The following is a 26,159-nucleotide window of genomic DNA, read 5'->3' as shown; positions in this document are numbered from 1 at the left end:
TGACTAGTGGTACAATAGCCTTATCATTTTATTATCGCGCTTCGCGAAATAATGGATCTCACTCACACTCTTTAAAATTCTCTGTGTATTTCCAGGATTGGGTATAATTACATCTTCTACCGAAACGAAATGATCTTGAGTAGCAGCCGCTGAATTGGGCAGTGTCAGTAGTTTCTAAATCTGGCGAAGGCACTACTGAGCACAACAATTTAAGCAGCAGCGTCAGCGGAAACCGCACCATCCCTAACAACAATAGGGAAAACCGGAAAATAAAAATAAGATCATTGCCCTAACCAGAACGGTGGCCACAACAAAGTGGTGGACGGCCGAAAATAATTGCCGCACACAATTTCGACGCAAGCTTTCCGATTGATTAGGCCATACGGCGGGCCAAGTCCATTGCAGCAAACGAAAGAAGAAGAAAACAAAAAAAACAACAACCGGCATCTACGTTTCATAATCGTAAAATCCAAACACAAAACCGTTACAAATCGAGGCCGAACGAGTGCAAGAGAGCAACACCACACGATCACGAGCCCCAGTTTTGCGAACGCAGTGATCTTTCACTCGGCGAGGTGTGGACCATTTCCTTCGGTCCGAAAATCCAAGAATCGATCAATCGGTTGGCCAAAGTAGAGCGACGAATTACAAACCAGTGGCAAGAAAGCGAGAGAGAGAGGTGAAAAAAACTCCATTCATGTTCGACCATGAAATGTGACATGGCAACATTGACCAACGACAAACCCTGCTGCCACGGTACAATCGCAAACGGCCGATGAGCTGCAACGACTGGTGCAACTAACTTGCCCCACATCCCGGTGCCTGGCGGTAGTGCGACACAGCCTAGTCAGCTAACACCAGAAAACAACAACTGACGAAATTGTTCCGTTCATATGGTGATGGCTGCTTTGGTGCAGTGAAGTGCTCGAATTTTGTTCCTTATAGTCTTCGATGCTTATTGGTTCGACCAAAGCAAAGCGACAAGGCTTCTCAAAACACCGACACTAGTGCAATATTACGGCAGCTCCTATTGAAAGTGAAATCAATACAAAAAAAAATAACGAAAGAGTGAAATTATTCCTTGCATCGAAAAGGAAACAAAATAGAAAAAAAAGAAAGTGGAAGTAGTTTAATTATTGTTGATCATTAAAGTGTACGTGTAATATTTAATTAGGTGGGATATGGTTAATAGTATATAGTGGAAAAATAGGTTAACGTTAAAAAGCATTCTTATTACTACACTGCTCCAGTTGAGTTAATTATTGGAAGTACTACCAGTGAGACATCAGTTATCAGTATTGACAACACCAACACCGAAAAAGCCGCATCATGAAACGGATACCGAGGAAACCGAGCAGCAGCAGCTTGCCCGGCTTTAGTATGGATCGGGAGAGTTTGGCGGAATGGGCGAAGGATAAACCACTCAGTATACTACAGCTGGACCCGGCAGATCGTGCCGTTCTGAGAATAGCAGGTAGGTGGCGTAGTTTCGTGTCAGAGTTTTTTTTATTGTTTTTCGTAAAGAATGATAAATGCTAGCTTGAAACAGGAGGCGAACTAATTAGCATAAAGCTGTCACGCTTATTACACAGAGCTTTGGCATATGTTTTCTTTCCGGTTGCTGATGATCTAAATGTATCAACAATGACGGTGCCGGTTTGTTTGTCGTCAACTTCAAATCCGTCTAGCGTTCGACCTTTATGAAAAGCAGTTATGTGTTTTTGGCATCTTTGGGCGACACAAGTTTAATCGTGAATCGAACCGGTATAGTAGCTCATTATCGGGAGGAAGGATTCGTGTATTATTTTGTATGTTTGAGCGCCGCTTTTACGTATTAATGGGCTCGGGAGCAAGATTTTTTTGTGTGCCCCTGGCTAACTGAATATCTTTTTTTTTTTTCTTTGCTCGGTTGGTCCTGTCCGGGGCCCACTAAAGACTGTCCCAGAAAGTATGGACGCACTTTGATTTCGCTGTAGATAATTCACAAGTGTTAGATATTCAAATTTTATTCGCTATTCTGATAATAATAGACTACAACAACAGAATGTTAGTCTCAACATTTGCTACTTAGCCATTGTAGAAGCTGGCGCACCTTCTTGCGAACGTTCCTCATTCAATTCCGTACAGACGTCTTGGCGACAAGTTTTGACACTTTTTTCAATCTTTTTCTAACTGTTGAATGGTTTCGGCTGTCGAGACATGTTTCCTAAAATGTGCCTTCGTTAGTATACCATTCTACCGTTGATTTCGAGTAGTGGCAAGATCTGGCCAGAAGACAACAGGATCATTGTGGCTTCGAATCATGGGTAGAAGTTGTTTTTGTAAACATTCCTTGATGTATATTTCGCTGTTCATTGAAGCAGTGGTGATGAAGGGTTTCGAAATCTAACCGCAGCTACAAATTGCTTGCCAGACCATAGCTTTCTTATCAAATTTTTCGACTTTAATCGATGTCTCGGACTGATTTAACACTTGCCCTTCTAGCACCGTATAATATTGTGGTCCCGGCAAGGATTTTTAATCGAGTTTCACGTAGGTTTCGTCGTCCATGATTATGCAGTTAAAATTTCCAGCAAGAATCGTATTGTACAGCTTTCGAACCCTCGGCCTGATCGATGCTTCTTGTTTCGGACTACGTTTTGGTTGTTTCTGATTTTTATAGGTTCGAAGATTCAAACGTTCTTTAGCACGAAGAACATTTGACTTCGAAGTGCCCTCTTTTTTGGCCACATCCTGAACTGAAACCTTCTTCTTTTGCTCGAACGCTTTCAGTTTACGTTTATCCAACTGAGGGTTAGCAGGATCTTTTTTCGACCCGTTTTCGGGTTATCCTCACCGAACTTCCTGATTGCATTTCGCACGGCTTTTTGACTTACTCCTTCCATTTTTGCTATCTTTCTCAGTGACAGTCCGCGTTCTGTGCACCATTTGTACACAAATTTTCGATGTTGTTCTGCTGAAAGTCCACACATTTCGAAACAAACTAATGCAAACGAATAAACAACTGCACAAGTGGTTAGAGGAGAGTGTAAACAACAGGACGCAGCCATAAAAATTGATAGATTCTGAACCATTGCGAAATGGCAGCGGTTTTTGGTTTGCGTCCATACTTTCTGGGACAGTCTTCAAGACCGTGGACCCCACTGCCCCTATGTAAAAGCAGCCTTGGTATGTTTATAATTTTCTAGAAAAAAATGGGTTACAACAAACATCTTGAACTTGTTTGAATTGGTTTGAACAACTATGCAACTTTTCATAGATATGAATAATGCATCATAACAGGTTCCAAACTGTTAGTTTTTACCTTTCGTCTTCAAGTTATCAGTGCGTTAGCGATTTATATCGAATTGTTAACGCGACTTACACCTAAGCCCCTAGACAGACGCGAAGTTAATGCTACTAGCAAAACATTTTTGGTTTTGCACCGAGACGTCTGATTAGACATTACAAAACTGCTGGTGCTAAACTAAAAGTGTTCTGCAAACAGCGTTAATTTTAGGTATTCTTATTGATTTATGTTGAATTACTGAGTTACGCTAGCAGTTGAATATAAATTGATGAGTCAAAGACGGAACGTCAAAAAATAAAGGTATAAAGACTGTCGCAGAAAGTATGGACGCAACCGAAAACCGCTGCCATTTCGCAATGGTTCAGAATCTGTCAATTTTTATGGCTGCGTCCTGTTGTTTACACTCTTCTCTAGCCACTTGTGCAGTTGTTTATTCGTTTTCATTAGTTTGTTTCGAAATGCGTGGACTTTCAGCAGAACAACGTCGAAAAATGCAATGGTGGACAGAACGCGGACTGTCACTGAGAAAGATAGCAAAAATGGAAGGAGTAAGTGAAAAATCCGTGCGAAATGCAATCAGGAAGTTCGGTGAGGATAACACCTTTGAGGATAAACCGAAAACGGGTCGAAAAAAGGTCCTGTTAACCCTCAGTTGAAGGCGTTCGAGCAAAAGAAGGAGGTTTCAGTTCGGGATGTGGCCAAAAAAGTGGGCACTTCGAAGTCAAATGTTCTTCGTACTAAAGAACGTTTGAATCTTCGAACCTATAAGAAGCAGAAACAACCAAAACGTAGTCCGAAACTAGAAGCATCGATCGGGCCGAGGGTTCGAAAGCTGTACAATACGATTCTTGCTGGAAATTTGAACTGCATAATCGTGGACGACGAAACCTACGTGAAACTCGATTAAAAATCCTTGCCGGGACCACAATATTATACGGTGCTAGAAAGGCAAGTGTTAAACCAGTCCGAGACATCGATTGAAGTCGAAAAATTTGGTAAGAAAGCTATGGTCTGGCAAGCAATTTGTAGCTGCGGTAAGATTTCGAAACCCTTCATCACCACTGCTTCAATAAACAGCGAAATATACATCAAGGAATGTTTACAAAAACGACTTCTACCCATGATTCGAAGCCACAAGGATCCTGTTGTCTTCTGGCCAGATCTTGCTTCTTGCCACTACTCGAAATCAACGGTAGAATGGTATACTACCAAAAATGTAACTTTCGTCCCAAAAGACATGAAACCACGAAAGTGCCCACAACTTCGACCAATTGAGGAATTTTGGGCATTAACGAAGGCACATCTTAGGAAACATGTCTCGGCAGCCGAATCCATTCAACAGTTCGAAAAAGATTGGAAAAAAGTGTCAAAACTTGTCGCCAAGAAGTCTGCACGGAATTTAATGAGGAACGTTCGCAAGAAGGTACGCCAACTAGTCTACAATGGCTAATGTAGACAAATGTTGAGAATAATATTCTGTTGTTGTAGCCTAATATTATCAGTATATCGAATAAAATTTCAATATCTAACACTTGTGAATTATTTACAGCGATATCAAAGTGCGTCCATACTTTCTGGTTACAGTCTTTACAAATTTGGTAGGTAATCAAATATAGTGTTTATTTGTGGTACCTAAAGGTCAGGCTCTATACTGTTTCAAGTTTTTGATTTGATTTTATAACTTTGGATCAATATAAACTTAGCGAAACACCTATAGTCGATTGTACCGCAAATAAGTGAATAAATTGTTGCTAGTTAGTTACTGTAGTTTTGAATTTGTTGCTCAATTTTTTTTCGAATACTTCGGTTCTTATGAAGTAAATGAAGCCATTCCATCTTACGTGACCTTCGAATTCGACGGAAGGTGGTCATGTAGATCGCAGGTCACGTATGATAACCAGCAGATCACGTGTCAATACTGTCATCAAACCGCATTGCAATCGGCCGATACGAATCGAGATCGGAGGCTAGTTTCCCGGGTTTTTCAAAAGACGATTACCCTCACTTGTCTTCAGTCGTCATGTGGGACAATACAGGGTCCGCCATCTAACATTTTTTTTAACTGGCGATTATTTCGACATTCGTAACCTTAAGGTCACTTCTGATTTGACAGAAACTTAGTTTTATTCTTCCGCTGAACGAAAATGGTTGTGTATACGCTTGAGGAACGCGTGAAAATAGTGCAGTTTTACTTTGAAGAAGACGCCGATTTTTGCCAAAAAAACATTTTCTCTGATGAGGCACATTTTCATCTCGGCGGGTATGTTAATTAGCAAAATTGTCGCATCTGGGGGGACGGCAAACCCGCACGTTATCATGGAGAAGCCGATGCATCTTCAGAGAGTGACGGTTTGGTGCGGATTTTGGTCTGGCGGCATCATTGGGCAATTTTTCTTCGAAAATGAGACAGGAGCCGCTGCCACGGTCAATAGCGAGCGCTACCGCGGCATGGTTAGCGATTGGTTCTTCCCGTTACTTGAAGAGGAAGACTTGGACACCATTTGGTTCCAACAAGACGGCGTTCTGTGCCACACAGCCAACGCTACGACTGATCTTCTGCGCACAGTCTTCGAAGATCGAATTATCAGTCGAAATTCGGATGTCGTTTGGCCGCCTCGGAGCTGTGATTTGACGCCGTTAGACTATTATCTTTGGGGGGCTGTCGAAGATAAGTGGTATGTGGACAAGCCAGAAACAATTCTAGCCTTGAAGGACAACATTCGTGCAGCCATAGCTGAAATAAAACTGCATACAATCAAAAATGTACTAAAAAACTGGACCGACCGTATGGCGTACTGCAAGGCCAGCCGAGGCAGCCATTTGAATTAAATTATATTCCACAATTACCCGGAAGGATTGTACTTTAATATGAAAAAATAAATTTTGAAATCGGATGAACCGTTCGTGTTTTATTGCATGTTTAAAAAAAAGTTACATGGCGGACCCTGTATTATCCTCAAGGAGTTTATTGAATGAATTCAGTAAGCGTCTTTTGGCTTAGTCAGGCAAATTTTTCACCAAGTTGAATTTGATTGTGTCTGGCCCCGGGGCTTTATTGTTACATGACGAGAGCGCAAGTGAGAACTCGACCATCGAAGTCTAAGTACAGCGAAGCATGCATAGTTTCGTCCACTCAATTGGACTTTCTCTTCATGTGTTTTCATGTGCAGGGTAGTTTAATTGGTAAAACAATTTCCCCGGTTAGGAGTTTAGCTACGGGTTAGAGTCCCGTCTCTGCGGTAACATTTTCGCAGTTTTCATTACATCATTGTGTTCATATGTCAATTTTCCAATCTGTTTTCCCCGGGTCACATTTGGTCTGACCACCCGATCAGATGGTAATAACAGAATTATAACAACTGGAGTAATTTATTTCAGAAATATTTTGTGACAAATTTTGAAATATTTTTGGCTGGTTAGTTGTTAAAATAACAAAAATCATAACAAAAAAGACTCTAGCGGGAACAAAATCCTAACAGATTTTGAAACGTTTGTATCACAATTATTATTGAATTTGATATAACTACAGAAGTCCGATAGCAGAAATTTATAACAAATGTTGTAATAAATTCGATAGCAAATTTAACACAGAAAAACTATATCACAGCTAACTTTTAGTATCGTTTATTTAGTGATCTGATTTCTCCTTTTAGTTTTTTTGAAATTCTTATCATTATATTTCGACATAAGGCTTGCTTCATTTAGTATTGGAACAAACTTTTGCTCATAATGTGGCGCTCCTGGTGGACGGATTTGGAAGTTCTTGGCGCCCACGTGTCGCGAATTTTGTCAGCTTCACGTATGATTTTTGACATTCCGCAAATCGACTGTACTTTGTAAACAGTCAACATTGAAGCCGAAGGAAGGGAAAAAAATATGCACAGTTATTTGGAAAATCCTTTGTGGTTTGCATCTAGGCTAGCCAAACAGCTGAAATTGCCCAGAAATGCCGTATGGCGCGTTATCAAATGGTATAAGGAAACATTGCGACGATTCGGAAGCCTCAAGCCCATCGTCGGAGTGGAACTGTCGACCGGAAACTGCGTGGTAAGATTTTGAAGACGATTAAGAGGAATCCTGATCTGTCGGACCGTGATTTGACCAGAAAATTCGGTGCTGCGCATAGTACCGTGAGGAGAACTCGATTCCGGGAAGGAATCAAGTCGTATCGAGCTAGCAAACAGCCAAATCGGACCATAAAACCGAATAGTGTGGTCGAAATTCGTGCTCGGAAACTATATGACCAGGTGCTGACCAAGCTCGACGGGTGTCTTCTGATGGACGATGTCAAGGCTGACTTCGGACAAATCCCAGGTCAAAAATTTTACTTGGCAATGGCTCGGGGGGATGTTCCAGCCAAATTTAAATTTGTTTTTGCCGACAAATTTGCAAGAAAATTTATGATTTGGCAGGGCATTTACAGCTGTGACAAAAAAAAACGAAAGTTTTCGTTACAAATAAGATCGGAACTATACCAAAAAGAGCGTCTCTAAAAACGAATTTTTCCGTTCATTCGATCCCACGATCATCCCGTAATGTTTTGGCCAGATTTGGCAAGCTGTCATTACAGCAAAGCCGTTCAAGAATGGTATGCAGAGAAAGGGGTCCAGTTTGTTCCGAAAAACCTTAACCCACCCCATTGCCCCCAGTTCCGCCCTATTGAGAAATACTGGGCAATCATGAAGAGGAGACTCAATGCAAAGGGAAAGGTTGTCAAAGACATCAATCAGATGACGACCTGGTGGAATAAGATAGCTAAAACGATGGACGAAGAAGGTGTGCGCCGCCTAATGACCCGTGTTACAGGAAAAATTCGAGAATTCCTTCGAAACCGTGACGAATAATTTTATCCGTATTTTTTCTTAAAAGTATGAAGAAAACGCTACATTTGTATAAAAAAAAGATCTAAATAACTGAAATGCAGGCAATTGTCTTTTTTCCAATTTTATCTGAAGCAAGCTTTAAAGCAACGGAAGAACTCATTTTTTTCAATCATTGAACTTCATCATGAGTCTTGCAAATGAAAATAAAACATCATAACTGATTTTTTTTATTATATTGTTATCATAAGTCTTAACTTTCAACTGTTTTCATTTGTTAAATATCTCAAAATGACACAAATTGTTATACATATCAACTGTTGATATACTTGTGTTATGATTTTGTTATGTGCATCTGATCGGGCATAGATCGCGGTATCGAGAATCAAACCAGCTAAAATCGTGTACTCTTTCTCCTGAGGATGTTGTTTCTAGTTTCTCAGATATCGAATTTGCGTAGCATTTTCAATCAATATTTCGGGTAAGATCATACGGAACATTGATTGTCTCCGATGATTTTAATCCGCTGGCGATTAAAATTACGATAGGTAGATGATCGCTACCATGGGGATCAGGGATTACCTTCCACGTGTTATCCAAGCGTAGCGATGTTGAGCAAAGGGATATATCCAACGTACTTGGTCTTGCTGGTGGTGCAGGAAATAGTGTCATCTCTCCCGTATTCAAGATTTGATCCCGTTAATTAACCATCGAAGGACACGATCGCTGAAAGAAGGGGCCATTTTCATCGTAATTATTTAATTTATTTACCTACTTGTGTTATCATCGGAGATTGGTGCTTTGAAAAGTTCGTGTTCATTCTAAATTTATGCTTACCATTTTTTTCAGAAAATTCCACATCCTTAAGTAAAATAATTAAACAAAGAATTAAGTACGTCCTATAGTACCAATCCAGCTCTGGGACTAATAAATGATTTCCGAGATTACCAAGAGTTCTACATCAAAACATGATCCACCAGTCCCATAATTATCCTTTGAGCTTAAGGAATATAGTGCCGAATCTTGACTTGACTTTGTTCGGTTACGAACCCCGAAAAATGATTCAATATTGTCCAACTGCTAAAATTGTTGGAACAAACTGAATTGCGACAACTTAAAAGAAGTGGAATCTTTGTGTCAGTATACCAAAGCAAACTACTAAATATTATCAATAAACACAAGCACACTGTAAGTTCGTTACAGTCAAACCTCGCCGTCGCCTTGATGCTGTCGGGCGCTGACTCGTTCTGGTTAGCCCGGCTTGTCCTGTGTCATTTTTATATTTATGTAAACAAAAGTCTAAAGACCAAGCGACTTGCATGGAGCATGGAGAAGAACGGTACATAAACAAATCGTTCAGTGTTATAATATTTACATTTTACTGGACGACTTTGCTGAGAGCTAAGAGGTAAGATGCTCTCAAGCATCGCGCCCCTGACAGTCCCCGGTGATAGCTCATTGACGAGGACGAGTTAAACGACCTATTAAACAGCTATTTAAAGATTCGGTGTTCGATTAGCTGCGTGACGTTGCAGTGAAACAATTTTCCTTTGTCTCGTGTGCTAATCGTTGCCAGCTTCAGATCGCCTAACCCATCAGAAGAAATAGTATATCTTTCAACACAACAATTTTCATGCCCATTGATTAAAACTTCATGTTTCAACGGCTCCGCGATATCAATTTGTCGTCGCAAATTCGTGTCATCGTCTGACAATTGACGAGTTGATGATTGGCAGTCGGCTCACTACCGGGACAACTGTCAGTTTTTGAATTCTATAACCTTTCAGATACTGTAAAATCATACCCTGCCCGGGGGTGTCAATCAAGGACTCATTCAATGAATCCAACAACTGAACACTGGCCAAACCTCAATAATTCTGTGTTTGTACAGCGAAAGCGAAATGCCGCGCGCAAAAGGAAGCCTGCCTGAATACCATGACGAAATTCAATAGCATGTACCAGGTCTCATTCTGTCTCGCTCTCTATCGGTATTCGTTTACTCGCTTCACAAGCCCGAGAAGATAGTTTCAAGAAGTATAAAATGGTTCAATCATCGATCAAATCAAATTGTATTATTAGCCTGTAATCGATACGCAGCCAGCCGCTCGCCAAACAATTCCTATCCGACCACCCGCTTTCCGACCGCTCTTACTTTCCCGAGCTGTCAGTCACACCCCTGCAGCCGGTGTCGGTATCTAGATTAGCGGTCGGAAGGAAAAAGTGGACCCACCTCGTCGAATATCCGCCGTGCGAACGGTGCTGCTGCCGCTACTGCTCAAGGCAGCAGAAGGTAGCATCGGTCTTTGGATTACTTGTAAGTTTTCGAATCGATCGCCCTCGTAAGTAGACTGTAAAAACGGATCACTAAAAGTAGTCCGTTCGATTGTTGATTATTCACGCGGCTCCGAGGCGAACGCAGTACGTACTTGTTTTTGTTTTTCTGTTGCAATGGCCTCTTTCGGGCCGAGATAGGGTGAGGATCTGCAATAATTCTATAGTTGCTGGAAGGGAGAGAATCTGCAATTATATTGTACCTAGCATTAGATTAATACGATGTGTTATTAGTGTTTTTTCATACTATTTGGTTTTATGAATTATAATAGGCACTGGTTCGACGCAAACCACCTTATTCGATTTGCTACTGTTGATATTGATATTGATCCCGACGTTATCGGTTTATCGACTTCTACTAGTTTGTCGGTTAATATTTGCAAGTTGATGGAATAAAATTCCACTTTTACATGAAATTATACTTGATATCTACATTCATACAGCCACTGATAACACCGCTAGTTAATAACGCGATGTATGTTCATACCAGGGGTGGAAATAAGCAAAGTTTTGATTCACAGTAAATAAAAATAGTTAGTATTATTATTTCATATCACATATTTATTGAAGTTATTATAATGAATTCCGCAACGAATGATTTTTGATAAGATAAATTTCGATTTTACTTAGAATTTATAAATGTCTTTATCGTTATCAGTATTACTGTCTGATTCGGAATCAACATTTCCACAAAGTTCGGTTCGTTTTAATGCTACTATGTGTTCATTAAACAGGTTTGAAGTTCAAATGGCTGTCACTTACAGTTCCTGTGATGTAGTGGTATAAGTGACGTTAACGTCAAAACTGATTACCGCTCAATTTTCTCGGATATGGATTATCCGATATAAATAATTTTAGGCTCGTTAAGTGAGTTTATTTCGTCGGTCGCATTGAAATTGCATGTTATTTGAAATTAATTCAGCAATACCGTCGTGGTGGAGTAATATCATCAATAAAAACAGCTAATAATATTAACATACATCCTGCGATGAATAATAATTAAAACTATAAAAAAAATATGTCAAGCGTGCTATGGAGTTGATTAATAGTACCCTATTTAGCTTGAATATAATACACAGAAGTAACAGGAGTGCAGAATTTGACTACGCCAATTCTAACGCACCATTGAAACGCTGCGTCAAATGCTGCGCTCCAGTTACATCTTTAAATCAAATTCATGTCAAATAGCGTTTCATTGGGTTTATTCTAGGTAGTGCATGAGCGTCATCATCAGCATCAACCAGCTGGAGATAAAACAAAGTCTTTTGTCGCTATAATTACTATTTGGTGAGGTATATTTTTTACTAGTTTTGCACTGCGTGTTGATATTATGCAGCGAAAGCTGCAAAGTTAACATTATCAATTGGATTAGGATCCAATCTGATTATTTTCATAAAACCTTCATTTAGTATTCATTTTATTGCAATTAAACAACAGGTTATGAAATAGAATACGGTTTGTATCGACGGAGAGCATGTGTTGAAACTTCGTAAACCGTGCCGTAACGAATCCGGCATTTTTCCCAACTCTGGTGATAAAGACTGTTAAATGCATTCCTATATGTTACAAATTGATAATTTTCCCAAATTGTAACACATTTATGCATGTAATTTGAGAAAAATCATTGATGTACAAACTCCTTTAATATTCCTTATCACCCATCACTAAACTTCCCAAAGATGCAAAATTTGCAATTTTCCAGTCTGATTGACACGCGTTATCCTTAGTAAAAAATTACTGAAGGATTACTGTTGTCACTAATTTTCACGCCCCTAATATTGATCAACGATTTTAGATGTAAATCTATCGGCACTCATGTCTGATTTTGCCCGTATGTGATTTTCTTCCAAAATGCTCAAAGTTGATCGAATCGTCCAGTACTTTGACCTTACAGGAATCAGTGATAATAGTAGTTCAAAATCACCACAGATTAGTATTGATTTTGATCGATGTGATTCAAAGATCACTGATCAACTGATCTTAAAAAAATTAGATAAGTAGTGATCTTTATTGGGAAATATCACAGTTCGATAATATATGCCTATTAAAATATTTTTCGGAATCAAAATTCATAAGAGCGTTAAAAATTACTTCAATTATCGATTTTTTCAGGTTTTAAACATAGATTAATATAATTAAAATTACTTACGTTATTACTATATTTAATTCTAGATCATATTTGAATGACTTTTATGTACCACGCAAACAATTTTAAATAAATTTTAAGGTGGTGTTGAGCAAGATCACATCAGGATTTTCAAAAAGAAGTAGATAAACAAACTTTAGATTGATTGAATAGTTACAGATATTTTTCCGCGCTTTTGAAAACCTAATCATTAACAATTGTGCCGTACGCCAAGGAAAGTCTCAGAAAACGCAATTGCCAAAAAACGAAGGGTTTAATATCATTACAAAATTGTATGAATATTAACATTGTGATCAGGGACTTGTCGGAGCGTTAATTAGCACAAGTTGCTACACCTGTTCTCATGCGAATGGAGCACTCGAACTCCGTTCTTGGCTAAATGCGCTAAGAACGAACGAAGCGTGTTACATTCATTTCTGCCGCGGTACTCAAAGACCCGAACGATGGCATGGTTGTCTTCTGAGAATGAGAACAAATTTGTCTCACAATAAAAAGAGCGCGTATGGATAAGGTCTGCTGCTACTCTGTGTAATATACAGTTTCCACCATTTAAAAACTAATCGCCATTTTAGTTTTGTTACGCAATTTTTCAATTCACGATGTTCGGTTTACTGATTCACAATCGGAAATCTTGATTCACAATTTCCTGCGCAAAATGGGCTTATTTCCACCTCTGGTTCATACCTTGCGCATTGGAGTGAATGCAAGAGTTGAATAAAAATCTGTTTTGATCCCCCTATTGAAGTAGTGATACTTTCTCATATAACGCAGCGTTGTCAAAAATATTACTAAGGGATCCTTTAAAAAACTTGCTTTTGAATCTTCAAAAAGAACAAAAAAGGTTTTTTGTGCATCCATTAGCATATCCTTTTCAATTCATTAGAAGTTTTGAGCCAAGTTTATAGAAACTCTTCTCCTTCATCTTTTGCATTGTTGCTCTACATGACGGTATAAATTTCAAAACATAATACATTTCATTTGAATCTAAATTTTTGGAAATCAGTCCAGTCGTTTTTGAGAAATTAGAGTAGTGATTTCCGGTTTAGAGCCGCGATCATCACGTAGCAAGCACCTGTTCAAATGAAGAATTATGCGGCTAGTTGAAAGTGTTTTGCTCGATTATTCAGTATCATGTATAAAAACACGCTCTCGAAAATGAAATTTTTATACATACCCATCAGGCTGTAATTCCGGAACCGAAACTAATATCCAAATGATGTTTGGTAGGGTTCTATGGAATTGTAAGATCCTTCTTCTAAATCTTGCCTTTCTCTATAGAAAGGTACTGTAATTGCTGAAAAAACCGACTATCTAACGCCTCGGAGACCCATAGTGTTACATATCATCCGACTCAGTTCGACGAGATCGGAAAATGTTTGTGTGCTTATATGTGCATGTGTGTGTATTCTTTTCGAAGATATTTTTACCGTTCAATTTTCTCAGAGATGGCTGAACCAATTTAACAAACCTAGGTCCGTTTGAAAGCTATTGTTAGGCCATTGATCAATTTCGAAGATCAAATGGCTGTGACTTTTGGTTTTGGAGATATGATGGTACAAGTGACGTAACCGACAAAACGCGTTGTTTTCACCGCTCTAATATAATAAGGGTGCCGATATTTTGGGATCACCTCTTATTTCGTAAAGCTCAAAAGTTTAAGCACCTCGAAAAAAATGAAAAAAGGCGAGGTGGTAGTGTCAGAGACATAACCGGATGATGTGAATACGAATAAAATGAAAGGTTCAATATTTCTTTACACGGAACGACCGAAATCAGCTCTGCGCCTAATTCGTATTACTGTTTTTGAATTAGTGGATTTTAACAACAAAATTTCCAAAATAACTATGAAATTAGTTAAAATTGAGAATTTACTTTGCTGAAAAAAACTCTTATTTTTAGAGAATGTGTTTAGTTGGCGAATATCCTGGACACAAACCAGCAATATTTCAATCCAACACGAAATTCTCATTGACAACTAATTTTGTTATTAAAATCAGAAAATTTGTTTCTATTTCTCTATCACCATCATTGCTGAAGGACAGTACAAAGAAAACAAAAATGAAATTGGTTTTATTAACAAGTTTATTAGCCAAAAACTCATGAGAAGTGTCAAAGCAAAACAATCCATTAAAAAGCTAAAAAGGACAATCTTGTTGAAACTGCCAGCAAATTGTTTTGATGTTTTTCGCATGTGTTACGATATATCCATATATAAATTTCTAAATCGATTTGTAAAAATGACGTAAACTCTTAGTGGAAAGTGTATTTATTCAGAATCTGTGCGCATTTGAAGCGATTGTGCGTAATAATGTTTTTACGCGGAACAGTGAAGAGAGTTTCGAATGTTTTTTTTGTATCTTCCAACCTTCCGGGCTACGCCGTCCGGTGTACTACTTGTATTCGGTTTTTGTTTTCCGAGTGCTCAAAGTTTTCAGTGAGAGAGTCAATTTCGCGAAGTCGAATGAAGAAAACAGCGATTTAGAAGAAAAAATTTGAAAAAGAAGTTTATGTTTCGTTTATGTCTTTTTCTCCAATACAACATCGTATTTATACCTGCCAATATAGAAAAGACAAAGGCAACGGAAAATTCTTTTCGCTAGTAGTGTGCCATCTAGTGGCTAGTAGCCATTACGGTGTTAACGTTTTTTCGGTGACAGTGCGCCATACAGCTGCAAATTGCAGAAGCCAATTCAACCATTTATGTTGGTTGAAAACAACGTTCTATTTCTCAAATTCAACTAAATAATTAGTTGAATGGAAATGAAGTGTGCCTTAGCTAAGAAATGACAGCACGTGAAATCAACTAAAAAATAGCCATTTCAACAAATATTTTATTATTAAGGGAATGAGAATTAAAAAATCTAAATTAGCAAAAGTAAGATTTTTTTAGTTGTCTCAAAAAATAACTAACTAAATTCAGAAAATTAACTATTTTTTTCGTCAGAATGCTGATTTCGATCTTTCCGTGTACGTTTGAACTTCTTTAAGTAAAACTCGGCAGTTCAACCAGACGTAAAGTTAACGCTATTTGTTAAATACTTTTTTATATTGCACCGGAGCGCAATGTCTAATCTGACGTCCTGACGGAATTCCTCATTCGGAATTCTGAGACTGAAATTCTGGAACCGAATTTTGAAACCGGATGCTAAAACTGAAACCTAAACTCTGACACCCAATTTCAATGCTAGATTCTAGAACAGAATTCTGAGCCTGAACTCAGGAACTGAATTCCTAGCACTGAGCTGTGTACTTGGATTGTGGTCTGTAGCTAAATTTTAGTTATAGAATTCCGATCCAAAATTCAATTTTCAAATTTGGATCCAGAATTCAGCTCAGAAATTCAGTCATAGAAACCAGATCCGGAATTTCGATCCAAAATCTATAGAATTTAGTTCCTGATTCCAGTTACACTTCTATAGTTTTGGAACTGAGTTTAGGAATCAATTTCTAGGGCTGCAACTGAATTCCGAACCTGGATTTTTTATTGCATTTTCGAACTGAATTCTGGAAATACAACTAAATTTTGAATCTGAATACTCATCCTGGATTTAGGTACAAAGTTTCATAACTCCATGTTAAGAACTAAGTTATTGGAATTAAATTCTGAATCAGAATTCCGGACAGGAATTTGGGAACTGAGTTCTGGTCTGAGCGTCAATTTGAGTTCCCGAAATTTAGTTTACAGTCCAGATCTAGGCTTAGAATCAAGTTCTGAAATTCGGTTTCAGTTTCAGAGTTCTGGTACTCGATTCTGATCTTGGACTCTGGACAACGAACTGAACTTTAGATCTGGATTCTAGAAATGAAAAAAAAAACCTGTCTTGGATCCTAAAACTGAATTTCAGAACTGATTTCTAGAATTGGATTCTAAACCCAGATGCTGGTCTGAACTGAACAAGTCAACTACGCAGGCTAATTAGAATCTTTGAACCTCTACTAAACTGATTATATTCACTTCCGATTTGCATATTCTAACAGATAAGTAATTCAAATAGTTCTTCAGATAACATTTGGAGCCATTTGAAGGGCTGCAAATGTTATCTGAATGAATTTTGCATAATGTTGCTTAAAATTGTTCAGTTTTCGTTGTACAATTTCGAATTTAAAAATGCAATAATAAACGAACGGTTTGATAGATTTTAACGATTATACATTTATTTGTAAGGTTGATTCATTGTATTTTGCTCTAATGCAAACGACCAGCAGCAGGATGACGCAATCGTTCTTGCTTTTACGTGATTTCGTGATTTGAGATGGCTCTTAGCATGTGATTTTCAATTGGATTCCAGAGAAAATGAAATAATCCATTTCGGGCGGAATCAGTAGGTGCATTTGGAACTCACAATGAATTCCAACTCAAATCTGAACAACGCTCCCATGACGACTGACGACTTCCATTGGCAAGCTTTTGGTGTGTGTCTATTCTTCGGTAACCGTTGCTCAGAAAATGATGGGAAAAAGTTGAATGTTCATCTTTTATACCGATACAGTTGTACAGCAACAGATATTTTGTTCTCTTCCTCAGAACGGCTATATTTTGTTCTCAGTCTTGATCCGTATAAAATTATTGGCTTACCATACCGAAGACCAATTTTTTTCTGAATCGAAACACATCCTGATTTCGCCATTTTTTCTGCCGTTTATTTCTGGAAATTATCTAAGGTGTTATATTAGATTTACAAGAAAGAACTCGGGTGTCGGGAGGTATTTAAACTTCATTAGAATTGAACAACACTGAAACATTTATTGAAAAAAGATGAAAATGCATTACAAATATTCATCTTATGATTGTTAAGTAACAAAACAAAACACTCTACTTATTTCATTGCCAACACGACTAACGCACGAATGGTTCCCAAGTCTTCGAATAGAGTAGTTTATGGTTTAATTAAAAAAACTGCTGAGGGTAAACTCGATCCCAAAACGAAAATGAAACAAAGGCACTGGTTCAGTAGAAAAGCCCACTCACTGAAATTCATCCGGCAGAGTAGAAAGCATGCATCATCTAATCATATGTTGAACATAACATTTTTTACTATGAATAACGGTTTTCGATTCTTTCTACGGCGCCAGGTGTGTACTGTCATGGTGGGTAACTTTGAACAGCTTAGCAAAAAATAGTATTTTTTATTTCGAAAACAACTGCTGATTGAGCCTACCAGAGTAACTTTTTATTCAATGTCTCACACAAATATTGATTTGGAAAAGCGGCACTAAAAACATATGTCCAACCGCTTTTAGAAAGCTTCATCATCATCGACATCCGATTCATCACTATTCAATTCCACTGAATTTAACCCTATTCTACTTTCGTCAAGAAGATCTGATAACTCTCGGACGTCTCAGCTAATTAGTAGATTGGTAATGAAATGAGAACCGATTCAATCGTCCGTGCGAACTTTCTAGGTTCAGATCAACCGACTGGGTGGTTGCAAACCCAGTAGTCAGTTCATCAACAGAAGCAGCACGATCCATGGAGTACCCACAGATCATCCGAAGAACATAAATTAGCGGATTTAATTGCCTCCATCCCCATGCTCGCTCGCGCCAACAAGCACGGTATTTGGCTAATGGTGTTCCGCTCAGAGCTACGGTCGTGGGACACAATTTACAAGATGACGGCAGCGGCGGCTCTGCGCGATGGCACTTTATGTTGCCTGCAAGCAGCAGCCTCACTTATTCGCACCCGGCCAGGCTGAGGAGAAATGGACCTGGGATCTGTTGGCGCTAGCAGAGAAACTGGGCGGATTGTGATTGCTGGCGGCCGTTAGAGTGACAGTTGGATTAAGCCGAGCTCGTAAATTAACGGTTCTGTCGTGTGCTGTTGTTATTTAGTGTGGGAAATGTTGCCTGGCTATCTTTCAAACAGGAAAAATCATTTGCTCCGGTATGACGGAAGTAGATTTCGAACATACTTCATTAAATAAAAAATGATGTTATTCCATTTGAGTTCGAAGATCGATTTTTTTCTTGTAATTTTTCAAACTTTGCGTAAGCATCTTTCATAACCAAAATTTGTTTTAATCCATAATTCTGCTGGTATTATGATGCCTTTCTCATATAACCTCCGTTCCCGTCGCGACTCGAACCCGACAAACGATTTTACTCGGAACCCGTACCTGTCGGGCGCGGGTAGAGTTTAAGGTTCCAATACCCGAAACTCGACCATCTCTATTGGATATCAGTATCGGGCAATCGACATGTTGTAAAAAGATTAATCAAAATTTATTTTGAAGTTTTTGGATTTTTAGTGCTACAAACGATAAATCTTCGATAAATTGATGTTTAGAAAATTATGTATTCAATTTTGTTAATGATTTCCGTTTGGAAGTATACATCATTCCGTCGAAAAACCCTTCACACGATAAGTCAAGAACAGCTTGACCGATTCAAAAAAATGTATATCGGATTAGAACGTATTAAAATTTGAATGGAACACCGTTAACACAAATTTTTATCCCACTGTTCTAACATCTAATCTAACCTAATAAGTTTTATAAAAACAAAGAAAAATTTTGCAAGTTGTAGTTTTTGAATAAAAAAAAACATTTAAAAAACAATAACGGAGTTCCATACAGAACTCAGAACAAAAAAAAAGCGGGTGAGGAATGTCAGAGACATAACTGGATGACTTGAACAGAGATGTCCATCTCCTCTGTGTGACGAAGGGCAAGCAAAATTTCTCCCCTCGCACTGACAACTTCAACGAGAGCTCTTCTCTTTCACATATATACACCACTGTTGTATAAAGTGTGCACGCATCATGAGTGCTTTGGTTATTTCCTTTTACCTCCTCCACTGAATCGCACCAAAGTGCTAGAGCAGAGCTAATAAATTCTCTGAGGTGGATGCAGATACTTTCACAGAGGTGTACACGCCGGTGAGCACTCTGGTGTGTGGTTTAGCGTAGAAGAAGAGTGGGACACGTGAAATTATCAAAATAAAACAATTTATCGTTAAATTTTCGGTTTTCATAGCAAATTTTTCATAGCAAGGCCAGATCTACTCTCTATTAATTAAAGTTCACAGAAGTGTTCGCTCACCATCACGCGCCAGTGATCACTTGGGTGTATTTAGGCGAGAGCACGTGAGAGCAATTCGCGCGAAGAGAATGTTATTCTCTCGCACCAGCTTCTTTCAACACAAGCACGCACTCAAAGTCTGTCTGTCTGGACACTGAGAAAAAGTGCGCTTTCCTCTTTTTTTGGCATTAAAAATGCCTTACTATTCACTATATGGGGCCGGGTGTCAATTAAAAGTTTCAAAATTGTCGCGTAACCTTTTTGTGTCATAATTTTGAACGTTAATAACTCGGTCATTTGTTGATGGATTGTTATAATTTAACAACCAATCGATTCGGAAACTTTTAACTTAAACATGTATGACGACGTCGTTTCAGTATTTCAATAGCATACTATTGAAAAAATGGTTGGAATGGACCTATGTTTTCATCCACCAATCCCTGTTGTACAAAATGACGTCAACTTCTTGTTCGGCATAGGAGGCTCTGGGTCATGCATAAAAAACACTGTATCGTTATGCGTAGTATGAAGAGAAATCTATAAATATAGGCTGCACAATATTTCTTTGCCTAGTTGATATTTGACTGTGAATGAAACAAGTACCTAGCTTGTCCAGTGAGCTGATGACGGGATTGTATATGCGTTCACTTGCTGAATTGTCACTTTTGCATTATGAGTTGGTGAAATTTCCTGTTGTCTGTGCAACACCGTGTTCGCTTGAGTATCTTATATATCATCTAGCTATTGAAGAACCGAATCAGCGTGGTTACCGATTCTTTTGAAATATCTCATGTATTTAGCAAATTTTTGGTCGATTTTGCCATTAAAAATGCCTTACACTTCGCTTCCCGAGGCTGGGTGTCAATTTAAAACATGCAAAACTAATCGCGTAACATTTTTCTGTCATAATTTTGAACGCTTATAACTCAGTAATTTGTTGATGGATTTATAAAATTCAACAACCAATCGATTCGGAAACTGTTAACCTAAACTTATGAGATAACGTCATTTGAATATTTCAATTGCATACCATTGAAAAATTGGTTTGAATAAAGTATTTTATTTTGGTTCTCTGGTAATTATCAGACCAATTCAGAATTATCGACGATACATTTTTCGGATCTAAGTTGCAGCGCTTGTTCCTCGATGATTTGTTAATGGATTTTCCTAATTTAAATGATTCCAAAGCTTCAATATTGTAAGTTTAAAAATGTTTTAATTTGTCAACGGATTGGTTTGCATACTTAAATCTCCATTCGCATACGAACAAAACCTGTTGTTGTCTCACCAGGAATTAAACGCTTCAAAAGATTCAAAATTCAATTCTGAAACTTATCTAAAAGCGGCCTCCTCGGTTTAGTAGTATAAATGAGTTCCACAGGCTCATATATACAGTACAATTAGATGCAATATCATATAGTATCAAAGATAAACTCAAGGTAAGTTTACCTGCGATTTCACATGTATCGTATGAATAGGAACCCTCGTAGAATTTGGTTAACCGCCAGTTTCAGTTCAATTATTATTTGCTTCAAAACAATAAGCGTCTGATGGCTACACGTGTTGTAACTATGACAATATTCATTCATGTATTAATAACATCAAGTTACAATATGAACAAAATTTCGGAATTTTGTTGCGTATCCATTCCGTATATTCCTAATATGCCAAAGCGAAAATCAATGTAAGTAACTAAATATTTTATGCAGACTATTGCACATGTTTCCTTCCTCGTATTGTTGCAATATTATTCACCGACACTTTCCGAAGATAATCGACGATTTTGAAGAATTAATAAAATTACACCATTACTGAGATTACTGGTACAACATTCTCTTGGATCGATTAACTGTTTATAAAATTAATAAGTCCACCCAGTGAACGACCATTATTAGGTTAAAACTGGGGGTAAATAAATGATGTAAATCAAATCAAATTGATAAGTTTGTACGTTTCTCAAAAATTATCATCATAAAATAAATTAGTTTCATTTGTTCAGGTTTTAATCTTTAGGTTGTTTGTATCTAAAGTTAAGCTTTCAAGTAACTTTGAAGTGTAGTGAAGTTTAGTGTATCATCATCATTATCATCTTTATTTTTGTATTTATTATGAAGACCCTAGAAACGTTTCATTTTTAATGTTATTTTGCTCGGTCGTGTCTTGAATACAACCTTATATATTTTTTTTAAGATATGAGTTTAAATTAAATTATTAGGAATTAAATTGGGTGTTCAGAAACAAGTGGTGACTTTTCAGCCCTATTATATATATATATATATATATATATATATATATATATATATATATATATATATATATATATATATATATATATATATACATATATATATACATATATATATATATATATATATATATATATATATATATATATATATATATATATATATATATATATATATATATATATATATTTTTTTTTTTTTTTTTAAATAACTATTTATTGGAATATGAGTTAAAATTAAATTATTAAGATTTAAATTGGGTGTTCAGCCACAAGTGGTGACTTTTCAGCCCTATTATATATATGATTTGGTTATTACCATAAGGACATTATTTGCTTCCGCAATTCTGAGATTTTTGTGTAGGGAAAATTCTAAACCTACCTGTGTTGTGTAATGGGAAAAGGAACTTATATACTAACTTACTAACTAATACAGAGAGCGAATCGATTCAATTGAAGATTGCATCGATTTGTGTCGGAATTTGCTTATAATATTATGTGACATTACATCTAATGGTTCTATATTTGTGAGTCTGTGTAACTCATTTGTACTAAACCAGGGAGGACGCTTCAAAATCATTTTCAGAATTTTATTCTGAATCTTTTGAAGCGTTTTCTTCCTGGTGGAACAACAACTTGACCAAATTGGTACTGCATAAAGCATGGCTGGTCTGAAAATTTGTTTATAAATTAACAATATGTTTTTTAGACAGAGCTTTGAATTTCTGTTTATAAGAGGATATAAACATTTAATATATTTATTACACTTTGCCTGGATTCCTTCGATGTGATCCTTGAAAGTGAGTTTTTTGTCATACGTTAAACCTAAGTATTTAGCTTGATCAGACCATGTCAATTCCAAGCCACTCAATTTGAGAATGTGATTATTGTTTGGTTTAAGAAAAGAAGCTCTTGGCTTGTGAGGAAATATAATTAATTGCGTTTTTGCTGCATTTGGTTTAATTTTCCATTTTGACAGATAATCACTGAAAATATTTAAACTTCTTTGTAGGCGACTGCAGATCACTCTTAGATTTCTACCTGTGGCTAACAGACTTGTGTCGTCACAGAATAGCGATTTCTGACAACCAACGGGTAGATTTGGAAGATCAGAAGTGAAAATATTATACAAGATTGGAGCTACGCTCGAACCCTGCGGAACACCGGCTCGTACGGGTAGCAATTCAGATTTATAATTCTGATAGCTAACCTGAAGAGTACGATCAGTTAAATAATTTTGAATCATTTTGATCAAATAAATACGAAACTGGAAATCAGACATTTTTGCTATTAAACCTTTGTGCCAAACACTGTCGAATGCTATTTCTATGTCTAGAAGAGCAACTCCAGTGGATAACCCAGAAGATTTATTTGCTTTTATCATGTTCGTAACTCTTACAAGTTGATGAGTAGTTGAATGTTTATGACGAAATCCAAACATTCTTCAACCGAATGAGCAGTTGAAGATTGTCATCGATGATAGGAGAATTTAATTTAGTTTGAGCTTTGGGAACTGAAAGATTTCTAGCTTCGATAATATAATGATTCAAATTATCAATTGCTGTGTCGATCTCCGCAGAATTTTCCAAAATAGTTTCATGATCCACATGATTTTCAATGTGATATCTGTAATCCAATCAATTGGCTCTATGATAGTTGAATATAGAACTAATTGGATTAATTATAGCTTCGTTGGAAAGTCTGAATGTTACTGGAAAATGATCTGAGTCAAAGTCAGCATGTGTAATCGGTTCACTACAAATGTGACTTTGATCTGTTAGAACCAGATCAATTGTAGACGGTTTTCCACGGAAGAGAAACAAGTCGGATTACTGGAATGAAGAACTGTGAAGTAACCAGCTGAGAGTTGATTATGAAGTATTTTACCATTACTGTTATTTTGCCTACAATTCCACTGGACATGCTTAGAGTTTAAGTCCCCTATTACGAAAAATTTCGGTCGATATCTTGTGAGTTTTTGCAAATCGTCTTTAAAGGAATTTAATTGTTCATCGGTGCATTGGAATGGCAAATATGCTCCAGCGATGAAATAAATTCCTAGAATGGTTTCAACTTCGATTCCCAAGCTTTCAATAACTTTGGTATTGAAAGAAGGTAAAATTCGATATTTAATTTGCCGTTGGACAAAAATGGCAACTCCACCACCCAAGCTTTTTCCTCAACCATAGTAGTTGTGGTTATCTCATAGTAACTAAATTTGTATCATAATTTGCTGAAAACATTTCCGATGATTTGGAGAAATGTTACAACCAGAGATATTCACGATTATTGTACAGAGTGAATTTTGAAAAGGCGCACCAAAGTAAAGTACGGCGTATTCACGTCAACAAATAACATATAATATATCGTTTGTTCCAAAATCAATTCTTGAGGCTGCAGTTCGTTTATTTCTGCGAAAATAACATATCTCAGGAACAACTCGATATTTTTATTATTTTTTTCAATACGTTCTCATCGAAATTCCAACCGTATCTGTTAGGCACTTTAATAAACTTTTTCAATGAAATTAAAAAGATGACCAATTAACGATCGATTGTAAGCAAACTGTCCAACTTCCATACGAAGCTCAGTATGGGGAAACGCTGTCCATTTAGCAGGATTGAAATCGGTAGCACCTGACGGGTCCGGGTCATGAATCGCTCGAGTATTGCACTCTTGTTGTTCACAACAGTTTGCCATCTGGACACAAGACGGTTCCGTTGGATATTATTGGATTGAATGCTCTATTAGTGCAAAATAGAGAGAGAAAGAAAAAAAACCTCAACCGATTATGTACTCCTAACAATCTCTAGCCATACAGCAAGCAAACAATAAATCGCAAAAGGTGCCGTTAGTTTTAAATTTTCTTTCCTCCCATTAAAGCATTGAAAATCCGGACCCATCACTGCGGTTTTAATTTGCATGCCCAATGGGTATAAGCTGAAGGTGGATTAATTAATTGATGGGATGGTGGCAAAACAGGTTGCCTGCCTACCTGCCAACTACGCCAGATTCCACGACTCTCGAAACTGTACATTTGAAGCACACTTGCGATGGTAAGCAGCAGATCTCTAGAACCACTTCCTCCGAGAGAACCATTTCCAAAGGTGCTGTGATTCGCGATCAAACAACAGCAAATAAAAACCGAAGCATACACATACCACCGTTGGCAGACGAAACGAGAAGACTGGTCTGTCCCGAAGGTTTGTCTCTACGGGTTCGTTTGCCAGCCGGTCGCACGTGGAACATCGCAGTGTCAACTGTCGGGTGTTCATGATTATTGGAAGAGATTTGCTTGGGGTAAATACAATCGATTTGGCTGCTTGTTTCTGTTTACTTTTGTTCCAGTGCCGTGTTGAGGTACTAGCTAACAACGCAAATGTTCTTGGCATCAGCACAGAAAATTTGATTCCTAATTTGAGCGTGTGGAAGTGGAATATTTCCATCTTCAGATGCTCGGAATGTCCACACACAAGTCGGTTCTGTTGACAATCAGTCATTGGCCGATGACTAACAACATGTTCATTGCGTCATCGAAATTTCCTTCCTTTCTGATATACAACCGAGTTTTTTGTAGTGGTGTTGAAATAACAATCAAATTTCATTACTATTAAGGCTATACAGCCTATTCCATAAGAAAAGAGGGAGTAGTATTTATAAAGTCATGAAACTGTTTATTCCAACTATTCTTTACAGTGCAATACATTTAAAGTGATTCGACGCAATCAATAAATAAATAGTGTAGTCCCAACCGCTATTGAGAATAGCCTGACGGCTTCGAGATATGCTTTCGGCGAGGTTTTCAGCTTGGCAGCATGCTGGAAGAGGTTGTCAAATCTTACAAATTTCTCGAGTTGATGATTTTCGTAATGGCTCAGACAGTTTCGAAAGGATTTGCTTCGGCAGATTGGGACGGCCTGTCCTAAGTGGCAATGACATTTATCTCATTTTGGTTGCAAAATAGGCGGGTGGTTAATGTCACAGACATAACTGGAGGACGTGAATTCGAATAAAACTGGAATATTTTAATGGTTCTTAGATCAACCGATTTGCGGAATTTATCCGAAGTTTACATATTTTTTACTATAATTTCGTTTACTCAAAACAGAACTGAAATGCTAGGCCAGAACTTGATTCTGAAACTTAGATTTAAATGAAAGGTCTTCCGGTCCCATACGGAAATCCAGGGTTGGAATTCCAGGGTCGTGCGGATCTCGCGGTTTTCGAGGATTTCGCGATTTTCGCGGATTTGGCGCGGTTTCTGCTAAGATTTTGATGCTACGGCGCGGATTTCGCGCGAATTTCA

General features: G+C 37.7%; 1 protein-coding gene across 3 annotated transcripts in view; it reads left to right on the top strand.

Annotated features, from left to right (window-relative positions):
• The window catches only part of LOC131437101 (dystonin), a 531,610-nt gene that overhangs the window by 26,133 nt on the left and 479,318 nt on the right, over positions 1–26,159 (top strand). For all 3 annotated transcript variants that reach the window (XM_058606235.1, XM_058606233.1, XM_058606234.1), the window contains exon 2: positions 96–1,474. In XM_058606235.1, coding sequence (XP_058462218.1) covers positions 1,330–1,474 — 145 coding nt within the window. In that variant the 5' untranslated portion in view covers positions 96–1,329. The remainder of the gene's footprint in view (positions 1–95; positions 1,475–26,159) is intronic.

The sequence above is a fragment of the Malaya genurostris genome, chromosome 3 (genome assembly GCF_030247185.1).
Source record: "Malaya genurostris strain Urasoe2022 chromosome 3, Malgen_1.1, whole genome shotgun sequence".
NCBI lineage: Eukaryota > Metazoa > Arthropoda > Insecta > Diptera > Culicidae > Malaya > Malaya genurostris.
Note: the sequence above shows the minus strand (reverse complement) of the source record. Positions and strands in the feature narration are given on the sequence as shown.